The 18,769-nt window shown below is 35.7% G+C and overlaps 1 protein-coding gene across 1 annotated transcript in view; it reads right to left on the bottom strand.

Annotated features, from left to right (window-relative positions):
- HDAC9 (histone deacetylase 9) overlaps nt 1–18,769 on the bottom strand; it is an 804,896-nt gene that overhangs the window by 296,253 nt on the left and 489,874 nt on the right. The window contains exons 14-15 of the mRNA XM_029233513.1: nt 14,833–14,966; nt 3,604–3,724 (exon numbers count right to left, since the gene is read on the bottom strand). Of these exons, the coding sequence (XP_029089346.1) occupies nt 3,604–3,724; nt 14,833–14,966 (255 nt within the window). The remainder of the gene's footprint in view (nt 1–3,603; nt 3,725–14,832; nt 14,967–18,769) is intronic.

Here is an 18,769-nt window from a genome sequence, read left to right on the forward strand (position 1 = left end):
ATGGCCACTGAGCCTATGCTCTGCAAGGGGAGAGACCACAACAGTGAGAGGCCTGCGTACCACAAAAAAAAAAAAAAAAAAAAATTTATGGATAGTTTGGGGAGGGGTAAAAAGTTTTCTTAAGTTGTTCCTCATAACAAAGATATTTCTGTATCACTGAATATTTTGCAAGGATGTATTCATATGTCATATGTGAAATTAAAATATATAATAATGTATATTTTAATGTCTGAACTCTTCATTCCATAGTCAGTGACAAAGGTTAAAGATAATATTACAGTGTACTGAAGCAATTTTTAAAGTAATCTAAAAAATTCTTAAACTCTAAGCGAATACAGAAAATAAATGATTTAATACTTGAGGAGAATCTAGTTTAGTACTGTTTAAATAATATTAAACAACCAAATTAACCAATAATTTAAATTTAGTAGTATGCAAAAAATGTTTATTTCACTGAATTGACTCAATTTATTTTTTAATAATGTTATATTGCCTCACGCATGGACTGAGCTCTGGCTAGCCACAAGATAACGAAAACTGGTAGTAAGAATGACAGGAATATTAATGCTAAGGAAAAACCTCTCACCAGAAATGACTAAAGAGAATGTTTGAAAAGTGTCACCTTACAGGGTCTAGAGTATTTAAAGAGATAAATGCTGCCCATTTTCAAATCTAATTATTTTATAAGCTATAGATGTCTTTCAACATACGAAGACTGATGGGTACGGTCATAATGAACTTTTGTTTAAATCCTTTCTCCTAACTCCAGAACATAACTATCAAAAGTAGTAGTATCAATTAAATTCAGAGAATTCATAGAATTGAATAAATTTCAGTTTACTGTGTGTGTGCATCGACAACCCCTCCCTCACCATCTGTGTTGGGAGGGATCAGAGGAAGAAGAGGATGTGTGGGAGAAAAAGAAAGGGATAAAGAGAGAGAAAATATCTTGATGGCTATGAATTTCTATACATTCATACAAGGCAGCTTCAATCTGGTCTTTTAGATACAAAAAACAAGCCACAAGAACTCAAATTTCACAAAGAACAAAAAATTATGAAAAGTTAAACTTTTAAAAGAATGGGATTTTTAACTGAGACCCTGAATTGAGGAAAATCGGCCAAGTTTCTGGATTCATGAGAGAAACTGATACAGTTCAGAAGCATCATCAAAGAGGAATTTAGTGCTCGATATCAAGACCTAGCAATGCAACATCCTTGGTTACCTTTACTCCTGCAGCTTGCACTCAAGGCTGACATCGTTGCACTGATCCCTGAGAGGTGCCTATGGAACTCCACATGTGTATCTAAAGTTGACTCTAAAATCATCAATTGTATGAATTTTATCTCACATTAAATATTCAGAACTAATGAGATAAATGGCCATTTGGATCAAAACTGTAAAAATTAAATAATTGGTACTTGGTGTTTTCATTGCATACATATTTGAAAAGGACCTCTGTCCAAGTTCTAAATTATATATTAGAATTCATTTCTAAATCATCAAATCTTTAAATGATATGTGTTTTGAGAAAATCTGTTTTTCTCAAAAGTGTCAAATTTCTTTTAAAAAAAAGTGGTATTGCCATGTTTCATAAGTAAAACAGTTCAAAGTTGCCGGAGTTTAAATTTCATTTCTTTTACAAATATGTCCTTTCTCTTAAAATGTGGAATAATGGTGGTCTTGGAACATCTAAACACCTATGTGTAAATTTATCCTAACTAAATCCAAAGTACCTAGTCCTATGCTTAGGTTGAATAATAGTTTGAGAGCTAGTTTAGAAATATAGAAAAGAAAAGAAATAGGGAAGGTTTTCTACTTGTTTTCTCTTAACTAAATTAACAATAATCAAAATGGACATAGCTTCCTATCTTTAAAATGCATCAGTATTTCGACCACAGAAGACCATGAAAGTTATTGTTTGGTTTAATTCATCATTTTGGTAAACTGGGTGGGATTATTAATTCATGTTAAAATAAGGACATTTATGACAGTATCCACAGCAAAAGAAGTACTTTATGTAAAGATCTGCATGTGCAGAGATGGATCTTCAACAGAAAGAAGAAAAAAACACACAGATTATATATGTTTAGATTGACTCACTGTCCTTTATGTTACTATATAACTTTAATTCTTTTTTTAAAGAAATTTGAATATTTATTTTATTTTATTATTTTTTAAATAAATTTATTTTATTTATTTATTGGCTGCATTGGGCCTTTGTTGCTGCGTGCGTGCTTTCTCTAGTTGCGGCAAGCGGGGGCTACTCTTCATTGCAGTGTGTGGGCTTCTCAGTGTGGTGGCTTCTCTTGTTGCAGAGCACAGGCTCTAGAGCACAGGCTCAGTAATTGTGGCGCACGGGCTTAGTTGCTCCGTGGCATGTGGGATCTTCCCAGACCAGGGCTTGAACCCGTGTCCCCTGCATTGGCAAGCGGATTCTTAACCACTGCATCACCAGGGAAGTCCATATATGACTTTAATTCCACTATACAAATTGATTTTCATCATCAAATTTTCATAATACACTTTCTAAAAATTGAGTAATTTTTCTGTGTTCCCTTTTCTGTCAGTTTCTCCCTACCTTGCATGCATGTACATGCACACATACACTCAACCATATACCTTTACTTCATAAATTTAGGGATGCCTGTCACTTGTTTCAAAAGGGCAGATTTTTAGCGTTATAATTGATAACTGTTAATTTCCCCTTATAATTGCTTTCCAAGATGCCTGCCTACTACATGTCATACACTTGCTTTTGAATTGTTTAGGACCAGTTAACATAAAATCATTTTGAAATAATACTGAATTGCGTGAAAGAGTCCAATAATTTGGAACTGACACAATAGGTTTATTTGAAAGAAAGGGGCAAGAAAAAGTCCTCAAATGCCTTTTTTAGTTAAAAAACTTAAAACATGATCTTTCTGTCATACATTGCCATGTCATGTATTGTTATTGCATTGTAAAAGATTATGAATAAACGTAATTAATAGATTGTTTCCATTAAAATACGGTTTTGTCATGAACTCTCCTCAAAATCTGTTGTTTCTAACACTCATATAAAGTCTATATAAAGCGTGAAACATAAATTTGATTTTAAACTCTGATAATATTAAGATTTAAAATGCAACCTTACTATAAAATACAGTGTTCTAGGTGTAGCAGTAAGGAGTTTTCACTTAAAATAAGTTGTATTATACCCTTTGTCTGTTAAGGTCATAGAAAAAAGAACTGAAAGACACAAAATAAATGTGAAAGGTGAAGATAAATTTGCATAAACAACGTAAAAACTATTTTTTTTAGTCTAAAAATGTAAGCAAGCAAACTCCACAGTGCATTTATTCCTATCAGCTAAAACACAGTGAACAAATGCTATTCAAATAAAAGTAAACATCATGAAACTTGCAGTGTCATTTTTTCTAATGCGGGATTTTCTTCATCTACATTGACTTCTATTGTAAACGACTCATTCCACAGAGCAGTGCTGTTGGAAAAGCTGATTTTTTGTCTCACTGCTTGCCAAGTATTTTGAACTGACAGCAGCGCTGACTAATGATAGCGCTGGAATGTGCTGTTCTCAGTAGAATGGAGGCCCATACAGACCTAGTAGTGTCCTGGGGTCCAGCTTCTGTCCATCCAGGGGGTTGGTGCCATACAACAGTGAGTGATGTTCAGAATGAACAAGCTGTATTTCCTCCAGGCTGGCTTTTCGACCTTGAATTCGCTGAAAGAAAACAGCAGAGACCTACAGTACTTCACTGACAACATTTAGGAGAAAATAAGACCCCAAGTCACATTTAAGATGATTAATAATGGTCGGAGTTTCATCATGTAGGAGTGTGACACGGATTTGCATTAACAAGGTACCATAATAATACTTGAAAAATAAGTGTATGCAAGGTTCAGATCCAATGGATTGCTTATACCTAAGTGGGCAATTGACATTAAGCATATTCTTCTTTGGCATAAAAAAAAAATCTATAAAAAAGATTGGGATTGACACATATATACTATTGATACTATGTATAAAATAGATAACTAATGAGAACATACTGTGTAGCACAGGGAACTCTACTTAATGCACTGTGGTGACCTGAATGGGAAGGAAGTCCAAAAGGGAGGGGATATATGTATACGTATGGCTGATTCATTTTGCTGACAGTAGAAACTAACACACTGTAAAGCAACTATACTCCAATAAAAATTAATTTATTAAAAAAAGAAGATAACATCTACCTTATAGTATTACTGTGAGGAACAAATGAAATAAAATAATTATGTAAAGCATCAAACAAAAAAGTTAATAATAATTAATAATTAATAGTTAACTCCTTTGTAAAAGTACCAACTTAAAAACAAACAGGAGCTATTGCTTAGCTAACAAGTAAATTCAACTTACTTTACACACTCACCCAAAGAACTTGTTGAAACAAATTCCTTATTGTTTCTTAAAGGACATAAGTAAATACCAATACATTTTAATGTATTTGATTATTACCCATACGCTGATCACTTCATGTGTGTGCACCTCACAACAGTGTTCGTCTAGACCAATGTCACTCAAAATATGTAACACTGGGATCAGTAACAGTTCAGGAAGTGTTTATGAATGGTCTGTGATGAGGTCTGCATAAAGCTGAGAATAAATATTTAGAAACTTTTATAGTAATCTGACAGAGTATTTTTATGTCTGTTGAATCAAATATAATCTTGTATGTCTTCAATTTTTATTTCACTATTGTAGTATCTCATTTTTAATGTATTTTATATAAGCATTAGTCTGTGACAGAATGGAAATTAAACAAAAACAATAACTGCTGTTTAATCAGAGACAGTTTGAGACACTCTATAGACTCAGTCAATATTTTTACACCCATGCTAGGCAGAAACGGATTCACTTCAGCGAACAAAGAATGGCCCTTCAACACAGACAAAACTGTACATAAATTAAATCTCAGTCAGTCAATGGACAAAGTGTTCTTCCTGGTCACGTTTCTCAGCTGGCACATCTCTGAGCCCAATAAACGTGCTGGTGTATGAAGTTAATTAGCCTTATTTTAAAAATTGCTGTGCTTTCCTAAAATTACCCAAACCGTGTTAATATTTTACTTAAAATATCTATCAAAACAAGACACTTGTAAGGTAATATATTAGCAGAGAACTACAGTAAAATTCAGAGAGAATCTGTTCAGGGAATCCTGTCCTTTCATGTTCCTGACCATGAATTACCAGTTGACGTGGAAACATAAGGTGACAACGACACCTCTCAGGACCAAGACAATTCCATGCTCAATCTCCCTAGTTTAAGGTGATGTGGCTGCTGCTGCGTGGTTCCCTGAGGGGGCAGGCAGGGAGAACCTCGATACACTGACACTTCCTAGAGCTTTACTGGGTAGAGGTGCTTGTCACTGAAAATAAATCATCATGTCACAGTGAGAAAGGAATGGTGAGGGACCCAAGGGGTAAGAGGAAGGTAACAGGAGTGATGTAAAACAGAAACTTCTTGACACTATGCCATTATGTGCTGAATAAACAAATGCTTATGGAATTTCTTTGTGATGGCACTGAAGTTCCCTGTGTTTGACACGCCATTTACATTTCCAGAAAAATAAAAATACGCTTTAGAGAAATTATTCCCAGGTAGGCGTTGAATGTTAAAATTAAACCAGGTAGGTAATGCTGAAGACTAGGGCAAATTTATGATGGCCATCTGGTCAACCATTGCTCTGATCAATAAACAAACATGTTATTGACCTAGATGGCTTGCTGGTAAACATTAGATTTGGAGACATTTATGGAAGACCAGAACAACCAAAGAAGCAGAATGACAAGTAATGAGAAAGAGAAAGTTCTAAGTCACTATTAAAGGGAAACATTTTAACTGGGAGATTTCAGCTGGAGGAAAATCCCCCAAGATAAGTGGTAGTAACTCCATGGTCTGAGTCATCTAATGTTAGAATGAGCAGCACACTGGAAACCAGACTGCGGCAGCCGGTCCTGGTCTGGCAGAATAGTGAACACCATGAAATAACAGGGCTTCCAGCTCTCACTTCTATGAGTCTATGAAATCCATAGCCACTACCATCTTATACGCTGATACAGTGAAACATCTTTATCTTAAACAATGCCAGCTCTGTAGCTATCAGACCCATGTTTGGACTACTATCATAAAGCTCCATCATCTTTTCCCTTTCTCCTTTTCTATAAAGATATTTTTCAGCTCTACATTGAATTTTTGCCTCTGGTGTAACATTAAATACCATTAGTAATAAATGTATCTTTATGTTTTCACAAAGTAGTCATATATATTTACATAGCATACATTCCATGCTTGTCCTAACTCCTTTCTCATTCTCCCACAATCCCACTAGTATTCAGGCTGAATGTTCAATCACACATTTGAAAAATAATCTGCTAACAAGATTCAATTATTGACAGTAGCTCAAGAACTGGTAAATCTTAAGAGAACACCTGCTGAATCTCAGTCATTCCCTTGTGTAATACCAGTTAACTAACACTAAGGATAGAGCATCTGGCCCAGCCTACTTAGCTTTCACTTATTCTAAGAGTATTACTTTTTAGTATACTCAAGACCTCCCCTTCACTACTAAAATGTAACAAAGTATACAAGTATTTCCTTTGATTTCTTCACCTCCCCCCACCACACTCCTTTTTGATTCCCAGGAAGTATTTTACAATCACTCTTTTTATTATTATAGAATATGTTTCTTTAAAAAATATTTACGCTAAATATAAGCACTAATTCTTGACAATCACTTTCTGCGTTTAAGGCCGCTGGAGAACAAGACCCACAAACAGGGTGTACATGTTTCTACAGAAAGAGGGCAGTGAAAACCAGTTCAATATGAAAACACGTTTCTACCTGGAGAAAGGATCTGGAGAAAGCATGCTCTGAGATTTATACCTCCAAGAGGCACTGCTGTGGGAACTCCGTGGATGTCTAACTAAAAATTCTGAAACAGCACCAGCTCTCCTTTCTGATTAGTTCGTTTTGCCTCACTATTATCAGATGTCTTAAAATTGTCACATTCTACTTCTCCTCTCAAATTGAGGTCTCCAACAGTTTTCATTTTCTGGTATCATCATCAGTAATTTATTAAGTTATGTGTTTATGCTTAAATATAGATAGTTCCGTTTAATCCCTTCCCATATTTTCTATTTCCTGTGTACCCTTTATTCCTTCAATTTTGTCTCATGATGTGCTTTTGAGGCAAAGGTCAAGAGCACAATGAGTCAGAAAATAGGATAAAGTGCTCTGATAACTGTAATTTAGGGAGATACTGATTTCCGTTCTCAGAGATATTTAGCCTGCAGGATGCCTAGCTAAAGTCATCTATGAGTCTGACCAAAAGAATTTTTGAGAATTCTGAGTATATTCGGACACTCAATGCATATAAAGGATGGCATGGGTCTCCACCTGGGTATTTCTCACTTGAGATGCAAATATAGGTCTTAAGTAACTTGCCAGTATAAGTCTAAGAAAGACACCTTATAGCTCTTCCTTCAATTTCTTAGTAAAGAAACGCTGTCATGTAGGAGGTATTCATTATTCTATTTCCATTCTCTGTGACTTGCACTCAAGTAGTTTCTTCCTTGAAAGCAGGAAAGGAACTCATGCGCCCTGAGCACCTACCCTGTGCTAAGCACCCGAGGAATATGATCTTATTTATTAGATCAGAGCCCCAAACAGTATACATTCACGTTTGAAGTTTGACTAAAGTTGTTCAAAATGACCATATCATTGAGTATCACAACACACCGTGGTTTTTTCCTAAAGAAGTAGTCTTTCTGAATTAAAGCCTGTTAATGCAACCTGATTATAGAAGGAATGTTCTGAACATGATCTACAAAGTCATACTGTGACAGGATAAAATGCAGCCTACCCACACACAGAGCACACACACGGTATAGATTCATATTTTTTTCTGCCAAGGAGCAGGGAAAAAAGGAAATAGTTCTATTCCTTCCCCTCCTCTGTTCAAAGCCTGGATTGAGGCCAGCGTCCTAATCAGTTCTCATTGGCCCTGGAGGAATCAGAACCTTTTGTAAAATATAATAAAGGGCATAAAATCATGATAAAATGCATGAAAAAGCAGTGCCTTTGGTTAGGGAACTAGAAATAATTTAGCAGAACAGATGGATTGCATTGGTTTGGTATTACTGAGGACATGAAAGGGCTTATTTTGTGGCAGTTCCAAACTAAGAGAAAATGTCCAACTTAAATTTGACAAGTCAAAGTACCTGCCTCTGCTGGGGGAGACCCCATTTTCTTTAATCATTTTCAAAGTGGTGACATATTAGGCAAGAATTTCCACTGAAATATCTCATTTTCTGAAAATATTTCATCCAGTGTCCCTAAATATAGGGATGTGTTTTTATTTTTTTCTACAAAGATCTGCAGGGCTGCAGACTTACAGAGTTAAACTAAAGAATCATAAATGACTTATGACTGTCAAAGTTACCCTCTGTTACAAACCCCATTCTTAATATTTAACAAATCAGTTCACACCTATTCATTATTGTCGATACTCTTTCCTCTCTTAAACAAACACAAAAAATCTGGTCTCATTGCTCATGCCCAAACTTACCACTCGGAGTTTTCAAATGCTACAACCAACTGCTTCTTTAAATGTTACAAAAAAGATAGTTTCTATCCCCTCCCCGCACTGCATTCTCTCCTTCCATAGATCCCTCATCATCTAATAACCTGTTCTCCTCAGAGGCTTTCTTATAAGGAAAGGGGAATGAAAGAAGGAAGGTGGCTACTAAGCCGGCAGGCAGTCCAACAAGCTCTTGGTCCTTTCTGTCAGTCATATGAAAAGAAAGTGAATTGCAAGTCAGGAGCCCTGAGTTCTGGGTTCTGACTGTCACATGTCCTTAACGTGCCCATAGCCTGCTATGAGGTACCTTTCTGGAGCTTTGTTTCTTCATCTATAAACATAAGGAGATTTAACCAAATTACTTTTAGCCCTAGAATGGTAAGTGAAAATGGTAAGCCCTAAAATGGCTATGAGAAATTACCTTATACACAACACTCAATAAAATATCCTTTATTTTGATTTATAGATTTGCCTTGGGCAAGCAAATATCATAATTGAAATGATAAATTACCATGGTTGAAGCAAGAGAGGAGATCTCACTATGAAGGTTTTCAAAAAGATGCCAGGTTTTCCTTGAAGCCCATTTTTAAAAAATGCTTAATCATATTTGAAAAGTAAGAGTATTTTTTAGAACTCATTTTCCTATCCCATGACAACTTCAAAATAAAGAACATTTTTCCCAATTTAAAAAAAATTCTGTGCATGAAACTTCTGAGTTAATACCACCTTTGTTTCTCAGGTAAATGTTTACTTTTGTTACTCTCCCATCTCCAAATATTTGACTCCATTCACCTCTTTGTCTCTACCTCATTAAGCTTATGTTAAGAAATTGAGTTTCTGTTGATTTTTAACATTGGTGAACCTTGGAATCAGCTGCATAAGTTTAAAAGGTATTAATGTCTGGGTCATACGTTCAGAGCTTCTGCTTAACTTTGGTTACAACCTAGGCATCTAGAAACTGAGACCCACCCAGTGGATTTTAATGGGTAACCTAGGTCAAGAACCACATTTTAGAGGGAGCTGTCCATTCTTCCTGCTCATAAGTGAATTCAAGATGCTGACCCTGTACTAACCAACATTTGGGACTATGGAATAGCTAAAATAAATGGCTGGCAGAGAGAAGGTTGGAGAGTAAAAAAAAAAAGTTTATCTGATCTTCAAAATAACAAGTGCCATCTACTTGCATGTAATACTGCTTGATTCAGTCATTACAATTTATTTAAAAGTAGTTCAGGGCATAGAATAATTTCAAAAGTACTTCAGAAAACAGCAAGTCCATTCAATAACAAATGTCTGGGTGGTAAAAAGCGTATGTACTATGTATTTTTTTTTCCAGTTTTGTGTCCACTCATTTCAAACCATTATGCTCATCAGAAAGTAAGAAAAAAATGTTATGCCTTAGTGTACTGGCTCAATTTTCACAATTTTTATGCAACTGAATCTCCTATGTTGTAATTATTTTTTTAAACATTGTAATGAACATTTTACTGATTTGGGTTGAAGCATTTTTTTATACTAATCATGTATGAAACAAATTTGTCACAATAAATATTTTGTTACTTTAGCACAACTTTCAGACAGTTCAAATCCATATAACTAGTCATTTTTTGCTAATAAGCTTTAATGCTGCTGTTTAAAAAAAAAAATCTTGTATCACTTTCCAAATGGACTCAGAAGGGCAGCCTGTCTTACTTCCTTTTATTGGCTGTTTTCCACATTAATTTTTTTTTTTGCAGAAATCAAAATCAAAAAAAAAAATTCCAAATCATCTTAATTCTGATTACGGGCTGCACAGGTATTTTTAATGTTATTTATCTGCCAGGGTCCACTCTACTGGGTTATACAAATTTCTCTCAGAATAATGACACCTTGGTTTACTCATCACATCTAGATCATTTGCAGTTCTTTCCATAACTGCCATATCCTTTAGAGACAATTCACCAGATTCCCTGTTTGAGTTTCTTATTGCTTTGTGGTTAGATTCTAAGACACAAGCACACACACAAAAGTTTTTTGCAAACTAAACAAAACAGTAAGCTGTTATGTGCTGCCATCTAGTTAGATTAGTCCATAAAACAAATGTTTAATTGAATTTCCATTAACTTGCAATGTTTAGTACTTTGTAACCTTCAAGTCAGAAAACTTGCACACTTCAAAATTGAGTTTTTCTAAAGAGTGTTATATTTCTTTATTTCGATTTACAAAAGGTATTTTAAAAATCACTTGTGTGTGCAGGAAAGTGTGCTGGAGACCCTATCCCTGAGCTCCCAGGCATCTTAAGATTTTACACTAAACCTGCTCTCCACTTTTTTCACTGGAATGGCTGAGAAGTCCCAGAAGGGGCAACAGTAGCTTGGTTCTGTGTCCCAGAATTGTTTGTAATTACTTTGTGTTGGCACTTGAATAAAGCAGTTAAACATTTCAGCACAGTATGTTGCTTATGGTTTTTACTTATGAATTAAGCGAAACAAAGTTATTCAATATTAGTCACAAAGAGGCAATGCAAATTCCATATAATGTGTAATCCAACAAAAGCATTATAAAATGTTATTATTCTCAAAACAAATGTGAGAGCAAGCAAATGTCTGTGGGTGGCGTGGTGGGGCTGAGAGTCATGAGCACTTCTGGAAAAACACCTGCAAGTGCATTTCTAACAGATGATGGGTCAACCTCTGCAATTTTTTAAGCACAGAAGAGCACATCTTTTTCTTCAGGGGCACACACACTTCAGAAACCTGGCTACCTAATCCAAGAGCTTATTCCCAAAGAGGACACCAAATGACCCCTCCAGACCCATTTCTTATGGTGACAAGAAAGCTGCTGGTTTTGCTTTTTACTCCCAACAGAATCACTAAACTCAGTGTGAATGATTCAATAGGGGAAACAACTAAATGGTATTGGCATGAGGGACTATTAACTACTTCAATTTTTTTAAAACAGTGCCACGTCATGCCAAGAGAAGTTAACCCACGTAACCACTGTAATCTAATATAATAAGGACTAATGTTTTCTCTGGCTGCCAATCAGGACTGTAAGCACAGCCAATTTACACTATAGCTTACAAACTAAAAGCAATATGTTTACTAAAACATCCTAAAAGTTTTGTCTACTCTTAACCAAAGAAAGTGTTATGCTCCAAATTAACTTCTTAGGCATCTAATTTCATATGATATTAGAGCTGAAAGATCCTAGCAAATATCCTGCTTAACACCCTCATCTTACATATGGGAAAACCAAAGATCACTAAGGTTAAATGATCTGACAAAAGTACACAGATAATTAATGGCAGGACTAAGGTCAACTCTAACACTGAACAATAACCTTTGAAGGAATCCATTTTGATTAATTTTCTACATTGATAAATGAATTGAAACGATACCTAAGTTTGATTTGTGGATCAGACTATTGTTTAAAAACAAAGAAGCCCTTTCAGCGTTTTAAAATTGCCATCTTTTCTATCATAATCATTGTTTAATTGCAACACTGACTACTCCATTGGCTGAGGAAAGCATTTTTTTCTCTGTACGCCAGCAGAATTGAGACTCCTTACCTCCTGTCCCAGTGAAATTCTATGGCATGTTTTGGATTAGGTCAGCATAAGTCATAGATGTTTTGATAACACAAGAGCAAATAAATATTATGGGCAACAATTCCATCACTTAGGAAAGCAAACACCTGCTGAACTGTTCTTAAACTATGTTAGGAAAAAGAGTGTTCTGTTTGCACTTTTAAAGTTTTGGATCAGACCTTTGTGGTTGGTCTTCATTAAGAGCCAACCTGCCAATCTGGGCTTTCAAGTGCATTATTTGTTAATTGTGTGATTGTTTGCTAGAGAGACTCGTCTTTGCTGACTGGACTGGAATAGACTCACTCATTCTCACTCAACTGTGGGGTGCCCACTGTTCTTCTAACATTTCATCCTGGGTCTGATGTCACATCAGCAGTGCTGTTGTATAAACTGAATTTCATGGTTTCAAATAATACAAGACTAAAATAATGTGATATACCAGGAACAGAAGAAGAAGACTGATCACAAAGGGATAATAGACTTTTAAATTTTAAGACCAGTGTGAACCATATTACATTCCATTTACTTCTGCACTTTGCTCCTTTCATAAATAGTGTTCCTCCAGGTAACAGATTTAAGGGATATCACAAACTAACAATGCATTTCAGGCTGTGATCAGGCACTGCTAATTTGGAGCAGTTGGGGCAGGGCTTCAGGATATAACAAAGACTTGAAAGTGAAAAAAATGTAAACAGCAATGCCTCAGCTTGCAAAAGTAAAGAGAGATAGCCAAGCTAGAAAACATCTATAGTAGATGTGAAGGTGAGACAGGAACACTCTCATGAATAAATATCCATTAAGGCTAGTCTACCACAAGTAAGTCTCCTTGATGGTTTACTTTACCGGCTCCATATAGGATTGTGCAGACAATAGAGTGGTTTGGCTTCCAAACTGCATGATCAAAATCATGAAAACCTTGAAGATAACTCTAAAATTTACCAAAGAGTATGAAAGCCTTCTGCCATATAATATGGATGCTACTGGAAAAATATGAATAATAGACTTTCACTCAGGAAAGAACCAGAGAAATAAATCTAGCTGAAATTCTGTCACTTTGGGGTTTCTAGGTAAAGGATACATTTAATCAAAAGCAGAACTCCACATATGAAAAACATTTGATAATTCTATTATCAACACATAATAAAACTTGTGGAACTAAGTCTGTATACACTGCTCTGACGTATTCATTTACAATCCCAACTGCTGAATGACCCATCGACATTATCTATATTTTGATGTAAAGAAAATAACCATTTAATTCCCTTGTAAGATGAGACAGACAATTCATCTTCAAAAGAGAAAATCAATAAAGAAAATAATTTATCCTTAGAAATGAACACAACGAATGAATGAGTTTGCATCTTTAAAAGTCAGTTACTTTTAGTACTTTGCAGAGAAGAAAGATCAGACTGAATTAACTCCTGCTATCAAATAGAGGCAAGTGCACCGACTCTAAGAAATAGTCTGTCTGCTTTGGCATGTCTATTTCAACTGAAATATTTTACAGGTTCACTTTAAAGTAAATTGGCTTTGAATAGAATTTTATTGACTACATTTTCGATTGTCAAAATCAGTTAATTCAATTAACTCAAAAGGAGTCACAAAAGGTTGTCTTCATTTTATCAAAGTACAGTGAATTTACTATGGTTTCAAAGTATTAGTTTCCTTCTGACATAACTATGGTCAAAATATCAATATTATCCATTTACTTTTTTCCCAAACTGGTAAGAACTAGTTAGATTCCCTTCATTGCTCTATAAAGAAGGATAACAGAACCAAATATGTTCCGCAACATTTTAAATTATCAGTCTATAAGAATACGGACCATGTTTGCCCTGTGAAATTCCATAATTCTAGTCCCTAGAACACATCTGGAACAGAATATAGACCCAAGAAAAAGTGCTTTTGATCAATAAATGTTAAGGTAATGTAAGAAAACACATGGGGGATATTTTTCTTCTAAAAAAGTTTCAGACTCAAATATAGACTGTTACTGGATCTTAAGCAACTTTGGACATTTACAGCAACTAAATCAAACAACTGCTGGTTGTTATATATTTTGCAGATTTGACAATGGGAGTCTTTTTGACCTGATAACATTTTTACTTTTAACTTTTGAAAGCCTAAAGAAACTAATTTTTCTAAATAAAAAATGAGACTCACCAAGAATCTACAGAAATGAATCTAAACATCAATAAAAAGAAGGGACTTTTCTTGGTAAGAAGACAGTTAATCTTTTAAAACTATTCATTTCCACGAGGCAAAATCGGCATATATGTTAGTTCAGAGTATCGCTTATAACAAGAAATAACAACTACTGAGCACTTAACAGTTTGCGAAGAGTTTCTCAGAAAATTAACTCAATAAATGATACCTAGAATACTACCGTGTGTACAGAAAAACGCTGCAGTAATAGCACATACGTCAGGCAGCTGCTCAGTCCATCAACACAGACTGAGTACCCACTGTGTGCCCAGCCCAGTGTCAGGTTATAAGTTCTATGCTACTAAGGTCTAGGATGGTTCATCAATCATGGTGTTTGTACTACACAGTTAACATTTTTCTACACCTACCCAATTGAACACTGGCCTCTTTACATGATTTATTTAAGTAGGTAAAAGAGTGTGGCCAATTCAGGATTACCTCACATTTATTTAGCAACCCAGTTTCTTGCAGCCGTGACCAGATGCTCTGTATGCGTCCAGCGTGCTCCGGGTGGGTGGTGGAATTGCCACAAATGCACTGGTGTTTCAGCATCAGAGGATCATAGGCAATTCCTTCAGGACAAAGAAAACACAGCACAAGATGAGTAATGATACAAAGGAATGATACAAGTTACATGACAACATGATTGCTCCAAAAAAGGCATTCTTTTCCAAATAAATTTACAAATGGAGAAATAATACATATCCACAAATTCCCAGGAAGCACACAGAGCTATTTAGCTCTATGGATCTGGATATATATGCAAAGAAGTCAACTCATGGATTAACCAGTACTCAGACCCTAGCTTACTTAATAGTAAAGTAATAAAGATGGTGATACTTAAGAAATTTCAGGTTTAAAACAATACTGTAATTTTACCAGTATCTTAAATCATTATGAAGCATTTTTTAGACAGATAATTCAATTCAGTAGAGGTTTCAATTTTATCAGTGAAGCCACAAAATGAGCTGACTCTTTAAATTGTGAATTTATTTCAAGAGTAATCTAGCCTTACTTTAGATCATGTGACATCTGTAATAAACTGGAAGAGTTTCCAACTGCTTGCCTATTCTGCTTATCAATTTCTTCAAAGTTATGCAGAAAGAGCTTCTTATTTTATAATAAAATAAAATCTATAATTTAGATTGTGGAACGCTGAAGTGTTTCTTTTAAAAAACGAGTAAGTCAGCTGCAATACCTTTAGTAGAGATCACATAGATACTTAACAAACTCTGCTTTTAAATTATCATGAGTTAACACATTTCATATTTCAGTTAGACCCTTTGATGGGGAAGATTTTATAAACATTTGATGAAATGAACTATTAGGGATATATAAAATAGGGCTCTTTAAAGCAACAAATTAGATAATAATTACTATAAAAACGTTCCCACCCTTAACCCGATTCCTTGCGGGGGGGAACATGTTATTTACAAAATTGCCTGACATAAGACATTATTTAACCAATCAAATATTCCAATAAATTACCATCAAAATACATTCTCTGGGGGCATGGAGTGAGGGCAGAAGAATCCATCATAAGAAATTTCTAAATATCTATTCAAGAACAGATAGTATACAAGCAATTAGTGTTAAAAAGTAGGTTCAATTAATGCATTTTACTCTCCCTTACATTATTGTGTTAGAGGAATGTTACTCAAGAGGGAAAAATACTTGTCCCTGTTACTCAAGAGGGGAAAATACTTGTCCCTGACTGTATTAAAATCATGCAGCAGAATGACATGTGTATTTGGAACCATGTGGCAAAAATTATGTTTAGGAAAAAATATTTTGTTGGTCCAAATAACATCCACTATTTTCTATTAATTGAAATATAGCTGACATACAATATTATGTTAGTTTAAGGTGTACTACATAGTGATTCGACATTTGCATACATTACAAAATGATCACCACAATAAGTCTAGTAACCATCTGTCCCCATACAAAGTTATTACAATATTTTTGACCATATCCTTTATGCTGTGTATTACACCCCTGTGGCTTACTTATAACTGGAGGTTTGTACCTCTTAATCCCCTTCACCTATTTGGCCCAACTCTCCAACCCCCTTCCCTCTGGCAACTACACATTTGAGTCTGTTTTCATTTTGTTTTGTTTCTTAGATTCCAGATCTAAACATACAGATTTTAGATTATAGGGTATTTGTCTTTCTCTGTCTGCCGTGTTTCACTCAGCATGATACCCTCTTGATGCGTAACATCGACACGATGGCTTCGAAATCCCTCCTTGTGCCCCTAACTCTCACATTTTCATCTTCAGTGCTGATCTCCCTTCTGATCAGTACACTTGCACACTTGTCTAAAGTGCCCCTCCAAAATCTGCATTTGTTTTCATAAAGTGAGACTATCATAGATTTGAGCTCATAATCTTAAACTTCACACACTGTTCCTCATTTCAGTAAAGGATATCATAATCCACCATTGCTCATATAAGAAATCTTACAGTCCTCTTGACACTCCCTCTCCAACGAACCAACAAGTATTGTCTATTTTCCCTGGAAGATACATAATGAATCACTCTCTTAACTCCAATGCCAAAACCATACAAAATCCAAGGTGCTATTATCTTTAATCTGAACTCCTGAGATAGCCTTGTAACTGGCTATCTGACTTTCACTCTATGCTATTTGCCACTTAACAGTAGCCACCTTTGCTTAAACCCCTTGGTGACTTCAAAGATGAGGTTAAAATTTCTGAAGGCAGCATACATAGGCCCTTCCCCACCTCTCCAGCTTCATCTCATACTCTTCCCTCACTTGACCTCTATTTCTCCCACAAAGGTTTACCTTCCACTCCTCAAAAGACTCAAAATCATACCAGCCTTAGGATCGTCATACATGCTATCCCATCTATGACCAAAATTCTTCCTTCTTGCCTCCATAACTCTAGCCTTCATTTGGCTTATACCTATTCATTCTTCAAAATTGTTTTACGGAGCACAGGCTCCGGACGCGCAGGCTCAGCGGCCATGGCTCACGGGCCCAGCCGCTGCGCGGCATGTGGGATCTTCCCGGACCGGGGCACGAACCCGTGTCCCCTGCATCGGCAGGCGGACTCCCAACCACTGCCGCACCAGGGAAGCCCCCAAATTGTTTTAATGTCACTTCCTCAATAAAGCATTCCCTGGGATCTCTAAATTAGATCTCCTAATGTATGCTCTACTAGTTCTTCTAGGTCTTCCTCGGAACATTTAGCACAATTCTGTAACTGTTGTATAATATTGTTAATTGTATATTTTCTTTACTATCTGGTAAGAGCTATGAAAACACAGACTAGAGTTGTATTGTTTACCTCTGAACTTTTCGTGTCTGTAAACCATGCTTGGAATATAGTAGATCCTCAAAAGTACTTTTGATGAATGAAAAACATAAATCAATGAACTGATGCAAGAACTAAGTCAGATATCTCCATTATAAAGACCTCCTTGATGAACCTACTTGGTGGACCTCATTGGACTACTGAAGTTTTTATAGCCTTATTTCTTTAATGTTCTACCTTTTATTTTATTTGCCTTATCTTCCAACTGGCCAGTGCCTCTAATACAGGCATTTATTTTACTCATTATATTTCTACATGGCATTTTGCATAAAAAAGAGATGAATAAATATTTTTAAATAAAGTCAAAAGGGAGACAAGAGGGAAGGCAGGAAAAAAAAAGGAAGCAGGCATAAAAAGAAACATTAAAAATACAATGATAGGGACTTCCCTGGTTGTGCAGTGGTTAACAATCCGCCTGCCAATGGAGGGGACATGGGTTCAAACCCTGATCCGGGAAGATCCCACATGCCGCGGAGCAACTAAGCCCGTGAGCCACAACTACTGAGCCTCCGCTCTAAAGCCTATGAGCCACAAATGCTGAAGCCCGTGTACCACAAATACTTAAGTCCGCACGCCTAGAGCCCGTGCTCCGCAACAAGAGAAGCCACCACAATGAGAAGACCGCCGTGCACCACAACGAAGAGTAGCCCCCCCTCGCCGCAACTAGAGAAAGCCCTCGCACAGCAACAAAGACCCAATGCAGCCAAAAATAAATAATTTATTTTTTAAAATACAATGATATATAAGACATGTCTCCACAGTTCAGATATATAGCAAGTATTTATTTATGAGTTGCTACTACATAAAAGGAACTGTTTAACATATTTTCAACCACAGTTTTGCACTGCATGATGGATATATTAATGATTAACATGGAAACATAAAATACAGTATTTCCCTCATTTTGAAAACATATTCTTTAAGAGTAGAGATTCTAATCGTTAAGTTGCTTATTTTTTTCACTATTTCATCTCTTGACATATCTAACTTCACCTCCGTAGTAATCATTCCTCTTTTAACAAAATTTTCTCCAT

The sequence above is a fragment of the Monodon monoceros genome, unplaced genomic scaffold (assembly GCF_005190385.1).
Source record: "Monodon monoceros isolate NGI ecotype Baffin Bay Population unplaced genomic scaffold, NGI_Narwhal_1 Super_Scaffold_2, whole genome shotgun sequence".
In the NCBI taxonomy this organism is placed as follows: Eukaryota; Metazoa; Chordata; class Mammalia; order Artiodactyla; family Monodontidae; genus Monodon; species Monodon monoceros.